The following is a 21,335-nucleotide window of genomic DNA, read 5'->3' on the forward strand; positions in this document are numbered from 1 at the left end:
AAAAGGGCGTTTACCTCAGTCTCCTCCTAGTTTTCCTTACTCGCGGGAAGCTGGATGATCTTTTACCCTCCTAGCCCCAGGATTCTCACCTGATGCATGGGAGGGCAGTGCCGCATCATCTTCAGAACCTTTGCAGCAACAAATGTTTCTTCCTCTTGGATTTTCTTCACTATAGTAAGATGGTGTCTAATAGTCTGGAAGGTGGGTGTTTGAGTTGTTGAAGTGATCAAGTGGATAGAAGAATTCCTCTTATTTACCCACAGTCCGAGGGCAAAGGAGTATTGTCTCACCCGCCGACACTGGTCAGTGGGTCAGATGTATCTGGAATAGCGTGTTGAAAGGGTTTGAGGCTGCATCCGGGTTCGGAGCCAAAGTTTGTGTCTGACTAGTGACGTCTGTTGCAGGTGAGGAAGGGTTGGAGGCAGTCCTGTATTACAGGTTTAATACTTACACACATCTGAATGGACTGTGTAATAAGCAAATACTATTATCTAGACTGGCATTAATTTTATTTTCATTCTTTCAGTGTTTTTCTGGGGTATATATGAGACATTCTTGTTATTACACAGTTGAGTAACTTGGCTTTTGGAATCTGAAAGCGTAGACTTCGGTAGCACCTTGACTTCAAGCCAGGTGGGCAGATGGTCTGGCATAGTGGGTAGCGTTAGACAGATTGACAAAAATATTCAAGAAAGAAGCAGAATGTTGGCTCTGTGCGTATACATAACTCAGTAAACAAAACCAAAAACTGATGTTAACCAGATGCCAGAATGTAGTACGAAATTTTGGTTTGCGAGTAAGTCTGGAGCAGTGAAAAGCCCTTCTGGGATAAGAAAAATAAGGTCTTCTGTCTAGATTTCTCTGAGAATCTCTTCACTTTCTCTTGAGACTCTGTTACCTCTCTTACTCTCATTTATTCCATTTGAATCCCATTTTGATCATGAGGAAATGAAACTAAGAATTCCAGAGAATCTATCATTCTGGCATAATTGAGGCTGCTAGGACCAAGGATCACCACAGAACAAGGGCAATTCTAAGTTGTTATTACAGCTGCTGGGAGCTGGGCAACCGTGTGATATCATGTATTGACTGGACAGACTGTCACTGAGAGGTCGTGGCCCCTGCAGCACCATGTAGAAGAGAATTCTGAGGATGACTGTGGCTTCAGTAGGACTATAATAGAAAAACCTACAGTCCTTCCCTCCTGCGGAGGGAAAAGCCAGTCCTGCCTCCTATGTGTCTCCTTGACTCTCACACTGCTCCCCCACTCACAACATTTCATTTCCTCCAACTGGATGTGTAGCAGTTTTTACCACAACAAGCAATTCCCCGAGACGCCAGGTGGGTCGTCTGCAAAGTCCTGACCCTGTCTACCTGAGACAGCCTCAGATTCCACATGTTAAGGGCTCAGTTTTGCAAGGCCGTCCTCCCCCTTGGAGATGCCACCTGTAAGTCCGGGTTGTCACCTGTGCTGCTCACTACCCGGGTGTACTTGGGAGGTGTCAACGACTCCTGTCTTGGGTCTGATAAATTGGCTAGAGCAGCTCACAGAACTCAAGTAAGCATTTACTTACATTCGTCAGTTTACTATAAAAGGATATAACAAAGAATGCAGACGAACATTTGGGTGGGATTGATGTGTAGGGCAAGGTACATGAGAAGGGTGAGGAACGCGTATCCCCTTTCGAGGCTGTTACTCTCCCAGCTGCTGCGTGTGTCCACCAACTCAAGCTCTCCCAACTCCATAGTTGGGGACTTTTATGGAGACTTCTGTGTGTGTGTGTGTGTGCGCGCGCGCGTGTACGCACACATGTGTAAGTGTGCGTAAATGACTGTACCTAGTCAAACTCAGAAATTTTATCCTTCTATAGGAATTTTGACCCTCCCATGTTAGAAAGTTGATGATAGATCTGGTGCTAGACCTGGTGTTTATGCTGAGCCTGAAGACTGGTGCTTTGTTTCCAGGACAACACCTCCTGTCTGTGTGTGACAGGGAGCCAAGGGACAGGACTATTGTGCCCCATGAGAAATTCATCTTGTGCTTTAGTGAGAAATCCTTTTAGTCTGTTTTTTGGAAACTGAAAGTCTTTGTGTTTAAAGCTTAGAAACGAAAAGTATGAATAAATCTAGGATCATACGATTTTCTATTGGGTCTGTAAATTAAACTCAACTTTTCACAATCTGAACAGATAACTTATTTTTTCTGCCGACTATAATTTTAAAAATGTTTCAAGAAAAGTAAGGCTGAAATCAAATTGTTACAATACATGGTCAAGAGTTCAATAACGTCATTTACTTCCTGCCGGGATTTTGATCTAGCAAAAGCTGAAATGCTAATTGAAGGCCAGTATCCATTTTATGTGAAAATCTAAAAGATACGCTCTATGAGATTTTGCTTATGTTATCTTAAGACTATGAAATTCTGTCCCATGTCCTTTAAAAAGTTATGTTGAATTTTATAATAGCAGTATCTTCAGTATTGTCACTTACATTAGCTCCTTGTAATTTTCAGTTTCAGAAAGACCAAGTCTTTAGGTTCTGAGGAAAGAGAAGTGAAAAGAAGGATAGGAAATTGACAGAAACCTCTCAGTAGGAGGGAAGACTCTGTGTTGATTTGACCTAATATTGGAAATGTTATATGGACACAGGAAGAATGAACAGATGGCTCATTGTAGCATGACTTGACATACATCAGGGAGGAATAACAGCGTGTCTTTATGGGTTTAGTTGTGACATCTATAAACACTGTTGTAGGAGTTGGGATAATTTAGCCTAGTGAAAAGTATCTGTCTTCAAATTTAGAACATAGTCGTAAATAAGGTAGAATCTGACCCTTTTCTAATGTAGGGTGAAGAAAGGAATCCAGGTTGGTAATAAAGAAATTTATGATTAGGTGTTGAGTGTTAGAGCAGAACTGGATGCCCAGGACTAGGGGTTGCACGTCAGTTAAGAAACAAACAAAAACTCCAGTGGCAGGGAAATGAAGTTTGAGAACCAGACAGTGAATGAATGCACCTGTAGATTGCCGCTCTGGCCCGGTAAGGCTGTGATGATATAAAAATGCCAGTGGTTTGTATGGTTAGCAAGGGGACCAGGATAAAAAGATTAACTTTTACGGGAAAAGAGGACCAGAAAACTTTGCAAGCATGTTTGGTTGGTTGGTTGGTTTTTTTCTTGGATGTGGAGAGAAAATGACAAAGTGCTGGGTTTATATTCTTGAGTGCTGTGTAACATGGTAATTAATCTCTTAGGGAAAGCAAAATAGTACTGTTAAAAATCCTTATGGGAGCTAAGCTTCTGGACAGTGCACTTTTTCAGAAATGACTCAATTGTGGAGACATGTGGATTTAGAATGGTGTTTTAAGGAAACACTGATTTCCGCATCCCCCCCCGCCCCCCGCCACAGCTCATTACTGTTGCTTCCTTTATTTTTTTTTTTAAATACCACTTAATGAGATTTGAAACCATTTTTTGTCTTTATCTGTACATGCTGGTACTATTCTTCACACTTTTACTGTGAGGTTTTTGACACTGTTAAAACATAGACTCCCCTGCCCAAAACACTGCAATAAATAATGGTAATGATGTTATATTCCTAAAGTAACCACAAAGTCCACTCGTGTAGCATTAGCAGAAGAACATATTTCACGGGACTTCATTATGGATCAAGTATATTGTGAGTGAACATATAATGTGAAAATACATTCTCACTTGGAGTTCACAGGGCAGGAATCAAGCCACGTTCCTGTCTTTTTCTTCTGCCCTTTCCCTGCCCCAAGTACAAGTACAAATCTTAAGGATTCTATAAAGGATTTGGTTTCCCTTTATAATCCAAGGGGAAGCCATAAATGAGAAGAGGACTTGCACCATTTTGGAAGACCCCTTAAGCAACTGTGAAAGATACTTAGTGTTTGTTTTGATACTTATTTTTTGATGCTAAAGAGCTTTAGTCATTACTGGGCAAAAGCAGAAATAAGACTAAGCAAGGCATCTATTTAAGTCTTTGTTATCATCGTTTCTCCATGCTTTCAAATGGCGATTCTGATGGAAAACCAAGTTGTAAAGTATCACCGTTATTTTTTAAAGTTGTATTCTTTATTCTGAAGTGTCACTGTTCCTTGATGTGCTAAGTTTGCCTTTTACCTTTAGTGTCCCAATGAAGAACCAGAGGCAAAATTAGAGACCACAGCAAAATGGAAGGTGCTCTTTCCAAGGATTCATGGGCATATTACACCAAAAGCATAGTATTTGCTCATGTAATTTTTCCCTCTACCTTTTACCCTGACACATTCCCTGGGAAATGTTGTAGGTCTAATTCTGTGGCAGCCCCTTGGCCTCGTGAACTGTGGTAGTGGACCCAGAATTAGACCACAGCCTAAACAACATAAGTTAGCATCATAGTGTCTCCGAGAGTTCTCGGTCTAGTCATTCTTTTAGTGCCTGGAAACAATTTTTTGGTTGTTTTTTTTTTAATGTTTATTTTTGAGAGAGAGACAGAGCGCGAGAGGCAGAGGGGCAGAGAGAGAAGGAGTCACAGAATCCGAAGCGGGCTCCGGGCTCTGAGCTGTCAGCACAAAGCCCGACGTGGGGCTTGAACTCACGGAGTGTAAGATCATGACCTGAGCTGAAGTCGGACACTTAACCCACTGAGCCACCCAGGCACCCCCCCCCCGCCTCTTTTTTTTTTTCCTGAGAGAATTCCTCTGTGAGTAGAGAGGAAAGATGTACATGTCAGTTAAAGATGTTTTTCATTATTTAGGTGGGACTTACTTTTGTGTTTTAGCTGTAGGACTCAGGTGCCTTGTTCCAGGGCAAATGAGGGAGTTTTACCTCCTGGATATAGTAAGGACGAATCTGGACCAGCTCTCATCCTTGTTACTGTCATGGGGTTTGTACGTCGTTGTTCTCACATTTTAACACAGCTGGCTGCCGTTGTGTATTATGATTAGATTATTGGCACATCTGCCTTGTCCCCGTGGAGATGGATGCTCTTCATCGCTGCACCTTAGGCGTGTTTGTTACACGGCACGGACGGCTGTATGATTTGTCTTCCAGCTTTGATTTGGGATGAAAACTTGACTGGAGAAGACACATAAACTTGGATTACGCCAGGATGCGTGGTCACGTTGGTTATGGCATTAGCTTCATATTGCTAACGTGCAGTAATAACTGGCATATTGTGGGGTGCTTAGCGAGCACTTGTTGATTCAAGGGGAAAGGAACAGATTGTGGAAAATCGATGCTGTATTTATCTATAAACTAAAATGTACGCTTCCGTATTACAGCTGGGAATGCCACTGTCATCAAGTATGAGGAAAAACCTCCCAAACCAGCATTTCAGAATGGTTCCTCAGGATCCTTATATTTGAAGCCTTTGGGACCCAGAGCTCATGCACACTTACTAAAAACTCCTCCAAAAGGTATGTTCCTCACTGCAGAGAAAACTGGGAGAGAAAATATTTAAGTCCTTACCTTGTATAAAGTTAAATATTGGCAACTAGTCTCATGGCATAGTGAACCGTTGTTTACGAACAATCTCTCCGAAAAAGGACACGTAATACATTTTAACACCAAGGAGGTCAGTCTTCTTCACAGAGTCAGTAGGTTCTCTAGTTAAAACTTGATACGTAGAAATCAGGAGACAGAACACAGGTATAAGGTGAAGATAATTAAGACTTCCAGAGTTAAATTATTCTAAGATAGTGATCTGGAACAATGAGATAGAAATGCACAATTTACTTCCCACCTTTGTTCCAAACTATTTGTTTCTTTCCCCCGTTCTTTCTCTTCTCCTTCTTTGTATTACTCAGTTAGTGATTGCCGTGGCTACGAAGAATAACTCTCGGGTTTACAAAATATATGGTATATACTTAATACGGAGTGTTTTCATGAAGCTTTATCGCCAGGTCTGAAGTGGGTCTGAAGCACAGTAGAAGGTGGGTTAGTGCTTAGTGAACCGAAAGATTTCTTACCTGAAAGAAACAGGAATGAGAGACTTGAGCTGTAATCTCTGATCCATATTAGAGGTGGCGGTTGTTAGGTTTTTTTACAAAACTATTTTATTTACACTACTGGTAGCTGGGATCTACTCTAATTACTATGGGATATAATCATTTTATCAATGACAGGAAAAAAGATCTTCCAGTGTTTCAGTTTTAACCGAATGCAATTGCTTAGTTACAGAGCAAGAAGCAATTAATAATGATGGGGGAGGGGAACTAAAAATATGTGTACATTACCTCAATCCTGGGTTAAGATCTATCTAACAAATTTTCTTGATTTTTATTAGTCATAAAAACAAAGGACAAATAGATTGTAAATGTTTTCTTTATAGATAATTTCAATTAGAAAATAATAGTTGAATGAAAGCAATACTGTGGTTTGTGTAAGTGAACAGGTAAGGGAGGCAAGAGAAGTAGTCAAAACTGGACACATAACATATTGCCAAGTATAACCAAAGAATATCTGCCCTTGAGGACACCATTTACAGGCAGTAATTATACTTTGGCACAGGTCAATTTTTATCTTAGATTCAAGGCAAGTACAAGTCAGTAGTTAACGATTATAAGATAGAGTCATGAGCCTCTTTTTTGAGCCCATAAGAATTAGGCTTTTGACTTGCTAATCTCTCTACTTTTTTTTCTGAGAGAGAGAGAGAGCGCGCGCGTGCGCCAGTGGGGTAGAGCAGCCGAGGGAGAGAAAGAGAATCTTAAGCAGGCTCCACGCTCAGTGCAGAATCTGACATGGGACACAGTCCCAAAATTCTCGGATCATAACCTGAGCTGAAATCAAGAGGTGGACACTCAAACTGACTGAGTCACTCAGGTGCCCCTAATTCCTCTCCTTTTTTTTTTTTTTTTTAATGTTTGTTTATTTTTGAGAGAGAGACAGAGCATGAGCAGGGGAGGGGCAGAGAGAGAGGGAGACACAACCCCAAGCAGGCTCCTGGCTCTGAGCTGTCACCCAAGAGCCTGACATGGGGCTCGAACCCACAAACCGTGAGATTATGACCTGAGCCAAAGTCAGACACTTAACCGACTGAGCCTCCCTGGCGCCCCTTTATCCCTCTTCTTTTAACAATGACTGAAAGTGGCAGTAGCCACGGTGGCACACACTCATATGTTAAAGTGTCAGGGAAAACCAGGAACACACAGGGTCCTCCTTTATTCCATCAACCACAAACAGTTGTTGCATTTCCTCCATTTTTTTTCCTCCGTAACGGTTTTGGTTTTGGGTTTTGGGTTTTGGGTTTGGGTTTTGGGTTTGGGTTTTGGTTTTGGGTTGTGGTTGTGGTTGTGGTTGTGGTTTCAAGAAAACTCAGGGCATAATGTGTACACTCTCAGGGCACCTGGGTGGCTCAGTTGGTTAAGTAATGGATTCTTGATTTCGGCTCAGGTCATGATCTCACAGTTTGCAGGGTCCCAGCCCTGTGTCACACCCTGCACTGTTGTTAGGGAACCTGCTCAGGATTTTTTCTTTCTTTCCCTCTCTCCTCCCCTCCCTCCCTCCCTCCCTCCTTCTCTCTCTCTGTCTCTCCCCCACTTTCTCTCTGCCCTACCCCCTTTGTCTCTCTCTCTCTCAAAATAAGTAAGTAAACTTAAAAATAATGTGTATACTTGACTGTGTCTTGCTTTTTATTAATTTAGTGGCATATCACAAAAGCATCTTCATTTTAAAGGGCTATTAAATAGTCTATTTTCCAATTCCATACTTGTGGACAATTTCTGGCTTATGACTATGGCATGTGGTACTGAGGTGAGCGGACATTTTTGAATGTGAACATTCATCACTTCAGATTCTAATGACTTCTATGAGATATCCCTGAAAGAGGAATTGCTGGTTAAACTGTATGAATCATGTTGAAATTGTTAATATGTGACTCAGTACTTTTCCAGAAAGGTGTTGGTCTCTTACCACAGTGTGAGAGTGTCCATTGCTCATCCTTTTCCATATTTTGTGTGTACGTGCGTAAAGAATCCTGTAGTAACTTGAGGTTCATCACCTAGTGAACGTTTATCAATGCTTTCTCTTTTCTACACCATTGAAGAGAAAATAGGCATAAATATGGGCAAGGAGGTTCTCCAGTGTGCCAGCAAGTTCTTATCTGCAAGTTCTTATCTGTCCATGGTCTTTTTTTTATTTTTTAAAAAAATTTTTTTTTCCAACGTTTATTTATTTTTAACACAGAGAGAGACAGAGCATGAACGGGGGAGGGGCAGAGAGAGGGGGAGACACAGAATCGGAAGCAGGCCCCAGGCTCTGAGCCATCAGCCCAGAGCCCGACGCGGGGCTCGAACTCACGGACCGCGAGATCGTGAACCGACTGCGCCACCCAGGCACCCCTGAAATGCTGGCAAATTTTATTTATTTATTTATTTATTTATTTATTTATTTATTTATTTATTTATTTATTTTAACATTTATTTATTTATTTTAACATTTATTTATTTTTTGAGACAGACAGAGCATGAACAGGGGAGGGGCAGAGAGAGAGGGAGACACAGAATCGGAAGCAGGCTCCAGGCTCTGAGCCATCAGCCCAGAGCCTGACGCGGGGCTCGAACTCACGGACCGCGAGATCGTGACCTGGCTGAAGTCGGACGCCTAACCGACTGCGCCACCCAGGCGCCCCATCTGCCCATGGTCTTAAATAAGTTTCTAATGCATCAGACGACCCCTTGCCGGGATGGCATTCTGGCTGGAATGACATCACTGTGGGAATCTGCGGTTTTTATTGATGATGATAAAACCCCAGCATCTGAAACATACAACAGTAACTTAAAAGAGGTGTCAGATGTCAAAATTGGATACTAAATAACTTCCAGAGAATTGGAACTTGATGATTCCACCGATAACTATACAGAATAGGGAACTCCAATGTTCTAAAATGTCTCACTATTGAATTTGCAAGCTTTTGTATCACACAGTTTTTACTTAAGTGGGAATGAGTGATTTTCATTAATAATGGCCACAGATTTTAAGAGGTGACAGTGTCTGTAAAACTCCGCAGATAGAATGTGGCAGCTATTGTAGTAATTTGTAGGTGGTGACGCTCTAGAAATGACAATCTCTGGTCAAGTGGAAGCACTTTCTAGTTTTCTTCTAGTGATTGATCTTTGTAGCTCTGTACTTGTTACCATCACTTGTATTTTTTTTATAAGCTTAATAACGTATAGTTAAATTAGCCAATTTTACAAATTTACAATTTTACAAATAAAATTGTGGTATATTTGGTGATTTGATATACATACACATGGCGGAAGGACCCCCCCGGTTGTGTTTCATATTGTGTCAGTTTGGAGAAAAAGCTTCAGTACTTTTTTCTTCATAGCTAAACAGCACGTGGGCTGGATTTAATGCCTGGCAGTTTTATAAATCACACACTCTTGGCTGTCTGTCATAACGCCCTGCCCTTTTTGCTGTGTCAGCAGTGGAATAGCATGAAGTGTGTAATATGTGTGTAAATTCAGCACTGTTAACATTCGCATTGCAGCTGTTCTTGACTGAAAAAAATACTCTAGATTTCCTATCATATTTAACTTGTGACTGTGAATTCATATCACCTTTAAGCTATCATTCTGTTATTTGGAAAATCATTAAAAATTTTTTTTTAATGTTTATTTATTTTTGAGAGACAGGGAGTGAGTGGAAGAGAGGCAAAGAGCAAGGGAGACACAGAACCTGAAGCAGGCTCCAGGCTCTGAGCTGTCTGCACAGAGCCTGATGTAGGGCTCGAACCCACAACCATGAGATCATGACCTGAGCCAAGGTCGGCTGCTTAACCAACTGAGCCACCCAGGCACCCCTGAAAAATCATTTTATACCTAGAAGATACTTGATAGAGTTGACTCTATTTCACTGGTATTTCCCATATGGGACCTAAAATTTAGATAATGAATGGCTTTTCAAAATACCTTTTTTTTGTTTAGAAAATATTCTTTGTTTTGTTTTTGTTTTGAAAATATTTTTAGGGGCGCCTGGATGGCTCAGTTGGTTAAGTGTGCAACTTAGGCTCAGGTCATGATCCCTTGGTTCGTGCATTTGAGCCCCACGTCGGGCTCTGTGCTGACAGCTCAGAGGCTGGAGCCTGCTTCGGATTCTGTGTCTCCCTCTCTCTCTGCCCCTCCCCTGCTTGCATGCTGTCTCTCTCAATAATAAATAAACATAAAAAAAATTTTAAAAAAAATAAAAATTTTCAAAACAGCTAATTTTTGTGTGATATTTCATTCAAAACATGAGTATTTTACAAATATTTCTTTTATTTTTTAGGTCCCTCAAGAAAAAATCTGTTTACGGCTTTTAATGTGGGTAAGTGACAACTTTAAATATGGAGAGAGAAAAAAAGTATCTTTTTGTAAAGTTATGTTATTGTTGAAAGCATTTAAATGTACTTACAATGAGTTTCACTATTTTGCTTAAAATGGAATTCAGGTTTGTGGCATAAACTCAACTGATTATGGCTGGGACCGGCATAGGTTAAAACTTGATCAGCATGATTGACAAGCTATCTGATCCCAAAGGATGTTTTATTAATCATCGATAATCTTAGTTTTTTAAAAATGATTTTTTAAAAATGTGATCTAAAGTGGAGAGCATACTTTTTAAAAGAACAATAAATGTTCTTTTAAAATTGGGTAGTCTTTCATCGCTAAATCTCCACATCAGGTTTTAATACCTTTTAACAATTCAGCAGGTTAACATTTTTCTGTTCTTTTTTACACTTCTACTGAACATATTTGGATCTGTCTCTAAGACAGCTTGCAGCCTCACCCATTTGAACCACAACTGGGAATCTAAAAGTTTTGTCTCTTGAGAAGCCATAAAGATTCATAAAGTGTGTTCACTGCAGTTCCCATATTTAATCTATAGCCAGTCAGGTCCCCATGTTGCCACCTGCATCCTCTTATTAAATATCCAGTTATAAGACAGTTACGTAGCTTCTACATGCAGTGAAGATTACAATGGCAATTTACAAGGGAGAAAAGTATCATAGCACATTGACTACAGTTTATCATGCTTGTGACAGTGTTGAGTGCTAAGAATATAGTGGTGAGCCAGAAATGAACAAGGGCCTTCTCTTCAGGAAATTAGGCAGGAGGTATAAATTTGGGATGCCCTGTATTTAGATAGTAATTAAAGAAAATAGGGTGGATAACATAATACAGGTAATAATGAATATCCTCACTGTTTCCAAGTTGTGTCCAGTTTCTCAGCTTAATAAGGCAGGGGCGTGTGAGGGAATTATATCACAAGTGTTAACCTTTTCTAAGTTCTTAAAGCTAGAGAAGACTCAACCATCCAAAGTGACTGAAATTCTAAAGTTCCCCGGTCACCTGAGTTTTAATGTATTTTTACCAAGTCTTTTCTGATTTAAAAACAACAACAAAAACTATTTTACACACTTGGAGATTTTTATTTTCTTTTGCTTTAAGTTTTTAGCACATCCTGGTATTTGGGAGAAAAAGAGAGCTAATATGCTGTAGAATGACTTTATGTTAAATATCAGATAACCTTTGGGGTGCTTGGGTGGCTCAGTTGGTTAAACATCCAACTTCGGCTCCGGTCATGATCTCACAGTTCGCGAGTTCAAGCCCCATGTCGGATTCTGCGCTGACAGTTCATAGCCTGGAGGCTTCTTCCAATTCTGTGTCTCCCTCTCTCTCTGTCCCTCCCCTGATCACATTCTGTCTCTCTGTCTCTCAAAAATAAACAAACATTAAAAAATTAAAAAAAAATCAGATTGCCTTTAATAGGAAGCTAGATGGTATAACTCTGTTTAACTGAGAAACTTCCAGAATGTTTTCCAAAGTGCAGCATTTTATATGTCCACCACAGTGTATGAAGGGTCTAGTGTCTTCACATTGTTGCCAACACTGGCTTTTATCTTTCTTTATGATAGCCATTTTAATGAGTATGAAATGGTATCTCACTGTGGTTTTGATTTGCATTTCCCTGATGGATAATGATGTTGAGCATGTTTTCATTCTCTTTTATGGGTAGTAGTCCAGTGTGTGTGTGTGTGTGTGTGTGTGTGTGTGTGTGTGTGTGTGTGTGTGTGTTTACTTGCAAGAGATATATATCTATGGTAATACATATACATATATATATGTAAATGTATAACTTATTCTTTATTCATTTATTGATGGGCATTTAAGTTACTTCCATACTTGGCTGTTGCAAATAATGCTTCAGTGAACCTAGGGGTACGTAAATCTATTCAGATTAGCATTTTCAGGGTGCCTGAGTGGCTCAGTCAGTTGTGTCTGTTTCTTGGTATTAGCCCAGATCTTGATATCAGGGTTGTGAGTTCATGCTCCGCATTGGGCTGCATACTGGCCGAGTGTGCTGCGTTTGGTTGTTAAAAAACAAACAAACAAACAAACAAACAAAAATACAAACAAAAGCAAATTAGTGTTTTCATGTTCTTGAGATAAATATCCAGAAGTGTAATTGCTAGATTATATGGTATTTCTATTTTTAATTTGCTGAAGAAACACCCTGCTCCTTTCCATAGTGGCGGCACCTGCTTACATTCCCACCAATGGTGCATGACGGCTTCCTCACATCCTCACCAATGCTTGTTATTTCTTGTCTTTTTGGTAATAGCCATTCTGATGGGTATAGAGCATCTCATAGAGGTTATGATGTGCATTTCCCTGATGAATAGTGACAGTGAGCATCTTTTCATGTATCTGTTATCCATCAATACGTCTTTGCAAAAATGTCTATTCAGTTCCTCTGCCCACTTTTTATTTGGACTCTGATTTGGTTGTGTTTCATTTTTGGTGTTGAATTATAAAACTTCATGTGTTTTGGATATTAACCCCTTATTGGATATATCATTTGCAAATATTTTCTTCCATTTAGTAGTTGCCTTTTCATGTCTTAATGGTTTCCTTTGCAGTGCAAAGCTTTTTAGTTTCATACAGTCCTGTTTGTTTTTTCTTTTATTGTCCTTTGTTGATGAGACAGATCCAAAAAAATATATATATATATATTGGCAAGACTGATGTCAAAGTTTACTGCCTATCTTTTAGTTTTATGGTTTCAGGTCTTACATTTAGCTCTTCAATCCATTTCAAGTTTATTTTAGTGTATGGTGTAAAAAAGGGGTACAGTTTTATTTTTTTGCAAGTAGCTTCCAGTTTCCCCAACACCATTGATTGAAGAGACTGTCTTTCCCCCGCTCTATCTTCTTGCCTCTTTTGTCATAGGTGAATTGACCTATATGCATGAGTTTAGTTACGGGTTTTCTGTTCTGGTGTATTGGTTTATGTATCTATTTTTTCAGGACTACACTATTTTGATTACTACAGCTTTGTAGTATAGTTTGAAATCTGGGAGTGTGATACACCCAGCTGTGTTCTTCTTTCTCAAGATTATTTTGGCTATTTGGGGTGTGTTGTGGTTCCACACAAATTTTCAGATTATTTGTTCTAGTACTGTGGAAAATGTTACTGGCATTTTCATAGGGATTGCATTGAATCTGTAGGTTACTCTGGGTGGTGTGGACAGAGTACAGGTTTTTGCTGCATCCTGTGAATTCTGGAATGTTTTTCCGTTTTCATTTGTCTCAAGGTATTTTTTTTCTCTTTGAGTTTTTCACTGATCTGTTGTTAACGTTGTTTATCCTCCATATGTTTGTATCTTTTCCAGTTTTTTTTTCTAATTTTTATTCTAGTTTCATACCATTTTGGTTGGAAAAGATTCTTGAAATGATTTCAGTCTTCTTAAATTTATTGAGACTTGTTTTGTTACTTGTGCTCTCTCCTAGAGAATGTTCCGTGTGTTGAAAAAATATGTATTTTTCTGGTATTGGATGGAATGTTCTGTTTAAAGCTGTTCATTCCATCCGGCTTAGTGTGTCATTTCGGGCTACTATTTCCCTATTGATTTTTTTCTGAATGCTGTCTACTTATGTAAGTGGAGTGTTAACGTCCCCTGCTCTTATACTGTTGGCAATTTCTTCCTTTATGTCTGTTAATACTGGCTTTATCTATTTAGGTACTCCTAGGTTGGGTGCATAGATGTTTATAATTGTTAAATTGTTTTTGTTAGGTTGAACCCTTTATTGTTATGTAATTCCCTTCTTTGTTAGTCTTTCTTATAAAGTCTGCTTTGTCTGATAGAAGTATTGTTGACCCGTTTTCTTTTTGTTTCTATTTGTGTGGCTTTTTTTTTTTTTCCCATCCTTTCACTTTTAGTCTGTGTGTCTTTACATCTAAAGGGAATCTCTTGTAGGCAATATGTAGATGGGTCTTGTTTTTTCATCCTTTCAGCCAGTCTGTGTCTTTTGAGCATTCAGTCCATTTACATTTAATCATTGAGAAGTATGAATTTATTACAATTTTGTTTTCTGGTTGTTTTTGTAGTTCTATTTCCTTCTACTTCTCTTGCTCTCTTCCCTGTGTCTTGATGATTTTCTTTAGTGTTATGTTTGGATTCTTTTCTCTGTTTTTTTGGTGTATCTCTTATAGGTCTTTGGTTTCTGGTTACCATAAGATTTACATATAACACCCTATATATGTAGCAGTCTGTATTAAATTGGTGGTTACTTAAAGTACTACACTTCTACTCCCTCTCTCACAATGTTTGATGTACTTGATGTCATATTTTACATCTTTTCATTTTGGTATGCCTTAACTAACTATTGTAGATACAATTGATTTCACTGCCTTTGTCTTTTCATCTTTACACTATTTTTATAAGTGGTTGGCCCATTATTTTTACTATATGTTTGTTTTTACCACTGAGATTTTTTTTCTTTCATTGATTTCTTCTGGTTATGGCCTTTTCTGCTTAAAGAAATCTAACATTTCTTGTAAGGCAAATTTCATGGCTATGGACTTCTTTGACTTCTGTTTGGGAAACTTTTTATCTCTCTTTCAACTCTGAATGATAATCTTGCTGGGGAGAGTCTTCGGGTTGTAGGTTTTTTCCTTTCAGACTTTGAATATAGCATGCCACTCCTTTCTAGCCTGCAGTTTGTGCTGAAAACTCAGCTGATAACCTAATAATAGTTCCCTTACATGTAACTAATTGCTTTTCTTTTGCTGCTTTTAAGATTCCTTATCTTTTATTATTATCTTTTTAAGATTTTAAGTAATCTCTACACCCGTTGTGGGACTTGAACCCACAATCCTGAGATCAAGAGTTGCATGCTGTACCCACTGAGCCCACCAGGCACCCCTCCTTATCTTCATTTTTGACATTTTATTTTAATTTTTTTTTTTCAACGTTTATTTATTTTTGGGACAGAGAGAGACAGAGCATGAACGGGGGAGGGGCAGAGAGAGAGGGAGACACAGAATCGGAAACAGGCTCCAGGCTCCGAGCCATCAGCCCAGAGCCTGACGCGGGGCTCGAACTCACGGACCGCGAGATCGTGACCTGGCTGAAGTCGGACGCTTAACCGACTGCGCCACCCAGGCGCCCCTTCATTTTTGACATTTTAATTATTAATGTGTTTTGTTGTTGACCTCTTTGGATTCATCTTGTATGGGGCTTTCTGTGCTTCCTGAACCTGGATGTCTGCTTCCTTCCCCAGGTTAGGAAAGTCTTGAGCCATGATATCTTCAAGTATATTTTCTGTCCCTGTCTCTGCCTCTTCTCCTTCTGGAGCCCCAGAATACAAATATTAGTACCCTTGATGTTATCTCAGAAGATTTTCTTAGTATCCTCATTAAATTTTTTTTTTCTTTTTTGCTGTTGAGCTTGGATCATTTCCACTACTTTGTCTTCCAGATTACTGATATATTTTTCTGCATTCTCTAATCTGCTGATTCTCTCCAGTGTATTTTTCATTTCTGTTATTGTATTCTTAGCTAGGATTGTTATTTTCAATGTAATCTATCTCTTTATTGAAGTTCTCACTCTTTTCCTTTATACTTCTCTTGCATTAGATGAGTTTATTTATAACCATTATTTTGATCTCTTTATCAGGTGGCTTATCTTTGTTTCATTTAGTTCTTTTTCTGAGATTTTGTCTTGTTCTTGTGTTTGGAACATGTTCCTGTCTCCTCATTTTGCCTGACTCTGTATGTTTGTTTCCATGTTGTGGGGTCCAGAAGCCCGCCCCACCACCACCAGCCCCCTGCCCCGGTCATCTAAATGAGGCATTCCATGGTGCTTCCTTTTTTGGGCTGTGTGTTCATTCCTCTTTCATTGGATCCTTGCTTTTGTGGACAAACTGGTGTGTGGGGCTAGTCCTCCCCCAATTCCTGGAAGGAGCTGCTTTGGAAGGGTACCATTCTGCCTGAGGCTGCCTGTTGCATGTTGCAGATAGAAGCTCCTTGGGTGGTGGCGGTGGGGAGACTGGTCCCAACTAGGGCCTCCTGCTGGGTGAGATGGGGCTGGAGCCACTTTGGAGATGTGTTGAAGAGGGCACATCCATAGGGGAGTACTGAGGCAGGGCAGGTGGTGCTAGTGATGTAGAGGACGAATGTCAGAAGTGGAGTCCACCAGTGTTGGGCCAGCTAGGCAGAAGGGCAGAAAAATGGCACTCACTGGCACTTCCATCCTGGAGAAAGTTCCTATAATCCCTGCCTCCTCAGCACATGTCTTAAACTTAGCAAATGTCTTTCATTTATAGCCCAGGTGCTTTTCAAACTGCTCCTGCTTTGCTGTGTCTCAGAGCAACTAAGTTTGTGCACAGGCCTTTTAAGAATGGAGTAGTGGCTTTCTGTAGTGCTCCTGCTCTCCTAGGGTTGAAGTCCCATTGATTTTCAAACACAGATGTTATAGGGACTCTATAACAAGGCCCTTAGGGTGAAGGTGCCCAATGTGGGGCTTGAACCAACCCTTGCTCCTCAGGGAGGATCTCTGGGCCTGTGACAGAGCTCCTGCTTGTGTGCTGCTGTGCTGGAGGTATGGGTCCCATGTATATTGTGTCTCAGCCCCTCTACCCTTCTTGATGTTGCTTTTCCTTTTATCTGTGGCTGCAGAAGAGCTGTTCTGCTAGTCTTGAGGGCATCCTCAGAGAGTTATTATATATAGAGTTGAAGCCTTGCTGTGTCTAGGGGAGGAGGAGGTAAGCTCAGGGTCCCCCTCCTCGGCCACCTTGATCTTCTGTCTACTTCTGATGCTCCGTGTGGAAGCCATTGCTCGATGCAAGTTCACGAGGATTTATGCGTGTGTTTTCTTAGAAGATTTTTATACTTTTAGCTCTCAGGCTTAGGTCTGTGATCCATTCATTTTTTTCAATGAAATACAGGGTCCAATCTCATTCTTTTGCGTGTAGATATCCAGTAGTACCAGCACCATTTGTTGAAAACAGTAGTCTTTCCATCATTGAAATGTCATGGCACCTTTGTTAAAAATAGTTGCCTGTAAATGTGAGAATTTATTTCTGGACTCACAAATCTGTTCTGTGGATCTGTGTGTCTCTTTGCTAAAATGGCACTGTTGATCACTGTGGTATAATAAGCCTTGACATCAGGAAGTGTGAGGTTTTTTTAACTTGTTCTTTTTGAAGATCTTTTGGATATTCTGGGTTCCTTGAATTTCCATATGAACCTTTGGGTCTGTGTCAATTTCTGTAAAGAAGTAAGCTGGGGTTTTGATAGAGCTTGCATTAAATCTATAGATCAATTTGTGGAGTACTGCCATTTTTACAATATCAAGTATTTTGGTCCATGAATAGGGGAGGTCTTGCCTTTTAGTTAGATCTTCTTCAGTTTCAACAATTTTTGTGGTTTTCACAATGCAGGTTTTTCAGGTTTGTTTTGGCCAGTAGTTGTGTGTGATTTTTTTGTGCTTTGGAAGGTGCCATTGATATTGGTCACAGTAAAAGAGCTGGTTAAATAAATCTAATATGCCTATCTTAATCTGAATTAAATGTGAAATATGGAAAGTCATTCCTCTTTCATGTCTCAAGTCTATAACCACGTAAACTTATAACTTATTAACTTATAAGTGATATTTTTCTGTTAGGCATACTATATCCCATTTGCACAATAAACTATTAGCATTAGACATTTTTCCTTTTCACAATGTTGTACTGACATCGTGTCTTATTTCCAAACCATATCACTGACCCTTGATGTATCAGTGGCCTTTGACAAGTAAGGTTATCAGAATGGCAAATTAACTCCTGATTAAATGAGAAAAGAAGTGGAAAGTGTGAATCATGAAACTAACCTGGTATTATGATGCGCCCACTGAGAAGAAGTCACTGTGTTCGCTTTTGTAGGAACAGCTTTGGTGTTAAGAAGTGGTGGCCAAACAGCCCATGACTTTGGTGGCTCATCTAACCTCTGAGACTAGTTTTCTGTGTAATTAAAATGATCAACCACTAAGGTTTCTAGCTGCTATAATATGCTCTGACTGCAGAGAGCCTTGACTTCCTTCATATTCTACTTGCAAATGGTCTTTTAGATGATACAGAAGACATTGTTTCACATACAAACACGTTCCTCCAAGCATTAAATTTTAAATAATTGTACTGTCGTTTTGAGATAGTTTTTATCTTTTAAACAACAAGTAGTGGTGAAGAGTAAGCTGACTGTTTCTTCATTTAATTATAGCAGTTGGCTAAATTCTAAAAATTTTAGCCTGTAGAAGTTTAAAAATCCCCCCTTAGTGGTTTTTTTTATTTGTGGTTTTAAATAAAATCCAGATAAGTTTATGTCCTGTCTTATTGCTTCTTAACATGAGTAATCACTTCTAATGACTACTACATTTAGCATGTGCAGCGACTTTTAACTATTCCTCTTAAATATCGGAGTACCTCTGTATCATATACATAAATGATTCTATGATGGGCAGTTCTCACTGTGAAAGTTGGGGGAAGTTTCTTGTGACAGATTCTTAAAAGTAGCTTAAGTAAATCAAAACCTGGGCATATTTGTAGTCACTTCGCTCAGATAACGGAATTGCTTTCCAGAAGTTTCATATCCCTTTATACCATGATTGCGACGTAAGAATGTTGGCTTCACCATGCTCCAGTCAACATTGGGTATTATTTTTATTTATTTATTTATTTATTTATTTATTTATTTATTTTTATTTATTTTTGGGACAGAGAGAGACAGAGCATGAACGGGGGAGGGGCAGAGAGAGAGGGAGACACAGAATCGGAAACAGGCTCCAGGCTCTGAGCCATCAGCCCAGAGCCTGACGCGGGGCTCGAACTCACGGACCGCGAGATCGTGACCTGGCTGAAGTCGGACGCTTTACCGACTGCGCCACCCAGGCGCCCCTGGGTATTATTTTTAAATTGAGGCTAATGTCATAGTTGAAAAGTATATGTCACTGTTTTTAGTTTAACTGTTAATCAGTTGCTTCAAAGACCCTTTCAGTATCTCATAATACAATAAAGAGGAGCAGAGAGAGAATATACTTTACAGGCATTGAATATTGGTTTCAATCTTGGTCTTGACACTTTCTGCTTGTGTCCTGACCTTAGGCTGGTTACTGAGCCTCTCCAGGTCTCAAATTTCTCATTTGGAATTATGGAATGTTATGGGAATACTTCCCAGGATAGGAGTAATTTTGACTTCATAGAACTGTTGTATAAAAAGCTCTCAAACGATCTCTTCCTCTGCTGCTCAGGATGGTGACGATGATAATCTTTTTCCTTGTTCTTAGAATTCTAGGGGCTTATTCTGAGTTCTTTTGCAGGATGCAGAATTATTTTAAATCCTTAAATCAAGCAGGAAAAACGACTTAAAGTCAAGAACCATTCTTATGGGGTCTAGCCGCTGCAATGTATTTAAAGAGTTTAGCCAGCAGTGATTCTAAATAAAACTTGGTTTACTGTTGATTAGGAAGATGTCACACATAGCACATACTAGAATTACCTTGCTTCTACCACACATTAAAGCTGTTTTGGATACCACAGCATGAGAGATGTTTTTATCCAGCCGCCTGATTGTTTTACACAAGATCATCAGGCTCAGGTGCCATGGTGTCTGCCTTGGAGGTCAGAAAATGCACTGCTGCCTGCATATTCATTTACTAAATCCAGCGCAAGAGGAGAGGGTTGCTTTTGTTCCCCTTATTTCCAAGACTGCTAAACAGTTGAGAGTTGAAGACCTGCTCTGATGAGGCAATACTGGCGTGGCCAGGGTTTCCTCTGGTGAGAACAGGGATTCGTCTTTCTTTCCTTGTTGGTTTAGGATTATAACTTTTCTGCTACTTAAAAGGGAGATGCTAATTTGATAATGTGATAGAATTAGTGTTCCATATCAGGGAAATGTATAGATTATTTAGTACGTCTTGTTGGGACAAAGGCTATCTTTTCAGCCGGAGTTAGGTTGCTATTTCACACACTACAGGCCAATCTGTTCCCTATCGATCGAAGTTTTAAACAAAAAGTAGAATGATCAGAGCACTAAGAATGCAGACTTGGATGGAAAAGGGCCTTTTCCAGGAACATTAGTACAAAAGAAAAGACTAATAATTATGACAACAAAAGTTTTAGACTTCCCTTTTGTCAAAAACATTATAAACATGGTGATGGATGTTAAGCATTAGTAGACTTACTATGGTGATTATTTTTCAGTCTATACCAGTATTGAATCATGTTGTTACACCTGAAACTAATTTGTTCATTGTCAAAAATTATAAGCAATACAAATAGCAAACAACAAACCAGGATGATGTATGTAACACGTAACATGTACAGATCTTCCACATCAGCACGTAAAGATGAGCCTTCAGGAGAAGAGTGAAATGGTCAGACATGAAAGAAAAAAATAGGAAGTTGTAGGAAACATGAAAGAGTGTACAAATTGCTAATCAAAATACGTGCTGTCAGTACTTGTATGTTTTTAACAGCAATACCTGGTGTTGGTGAGTAAGGAACAGGTGCCACGTACCTACTACTGAGGGTGTGTAAATTCTCACAGCCTTTCTGGAGGCATCGTGGGGCCATGGAACAGGAGTGTTCTACCCGGGCATTCCATTTATGGGAGTTGTTTAAAGGGACAAAAAATCGACTTATGTGTTCATTGCCTTTCACAATTGTTTAGGAGGGAAAAGTGGAAACAGCCTGAATGATTTAAACTACACCTGTGTTTTGAATTAAACCACCTGTGTAAATTATGTTTGCCGACATTTTAATGACATTTGCAAAGCCATTAAAAAGCAACCAAGAGGGTTAGTTGATGCCTTGGAAAAATACGTGGGAAGTTTTTAAGTTTACTAAATTTATTAAGCTTGTATTAAGTGTAAAAATCGGTTACAGAGCATTATGATGTAGAAGTAATTTAACTTCTTTTTTTTAAATATCCTATGGGTTTTGTTTTTTAAAACATTTTACATAGATAATATCACTTTCATTTTTGGGAGACCAAAGAAATAAAAGACAACATCACTGATCTTGGAGAGCTTAT

General features: G+C 39.5%; 1 protein-coding gene across 3 annotated transcripts in view; it reads left to right on the top strand.

The window, feature by feature from the left end:
* The window catches only part of MTUS1 (microtubule associated scaffold protein 1), a 171,883-nt gene that overhangs the window by 93,458 nt on the left and 57,090 nt on the right, over window positions 1-21,335 (top strand). For 2 of the 3 annotated variants that reach the window (XM_030312206.2, XM_030312207.2), the window contains 2 exons: window positions 5,286-5,420; window positions 10,270-10,308. In XM_030312206.2, coding sequence (XP_030168066.1) covers window positions 5,286-5,420; window positions 10,270-10,308 — 174 coding nt within the window. The remainder of the gene's footprint in view (window positions 1-5,285; window positions 5,421-10,269; window positions 10,309-21,335) is intronic. The other variant, XM_030312208.2, reaches the window with a different exon arrangement.

The sequence above is a fragment of the Lynx canadensis genome, chromosome B1 (genome assembly GCF_007474595.2).
Source record: "Lynx canadensis isolate LIC74 chromosome B1, mLynCan4.pri.v2, whole genome shotgun sequence".
NCBI lineage: Eukaryota > Metazoa > Chordata > Mammalia > Carnivora > Felidae > Lynx > Lynx canadensis.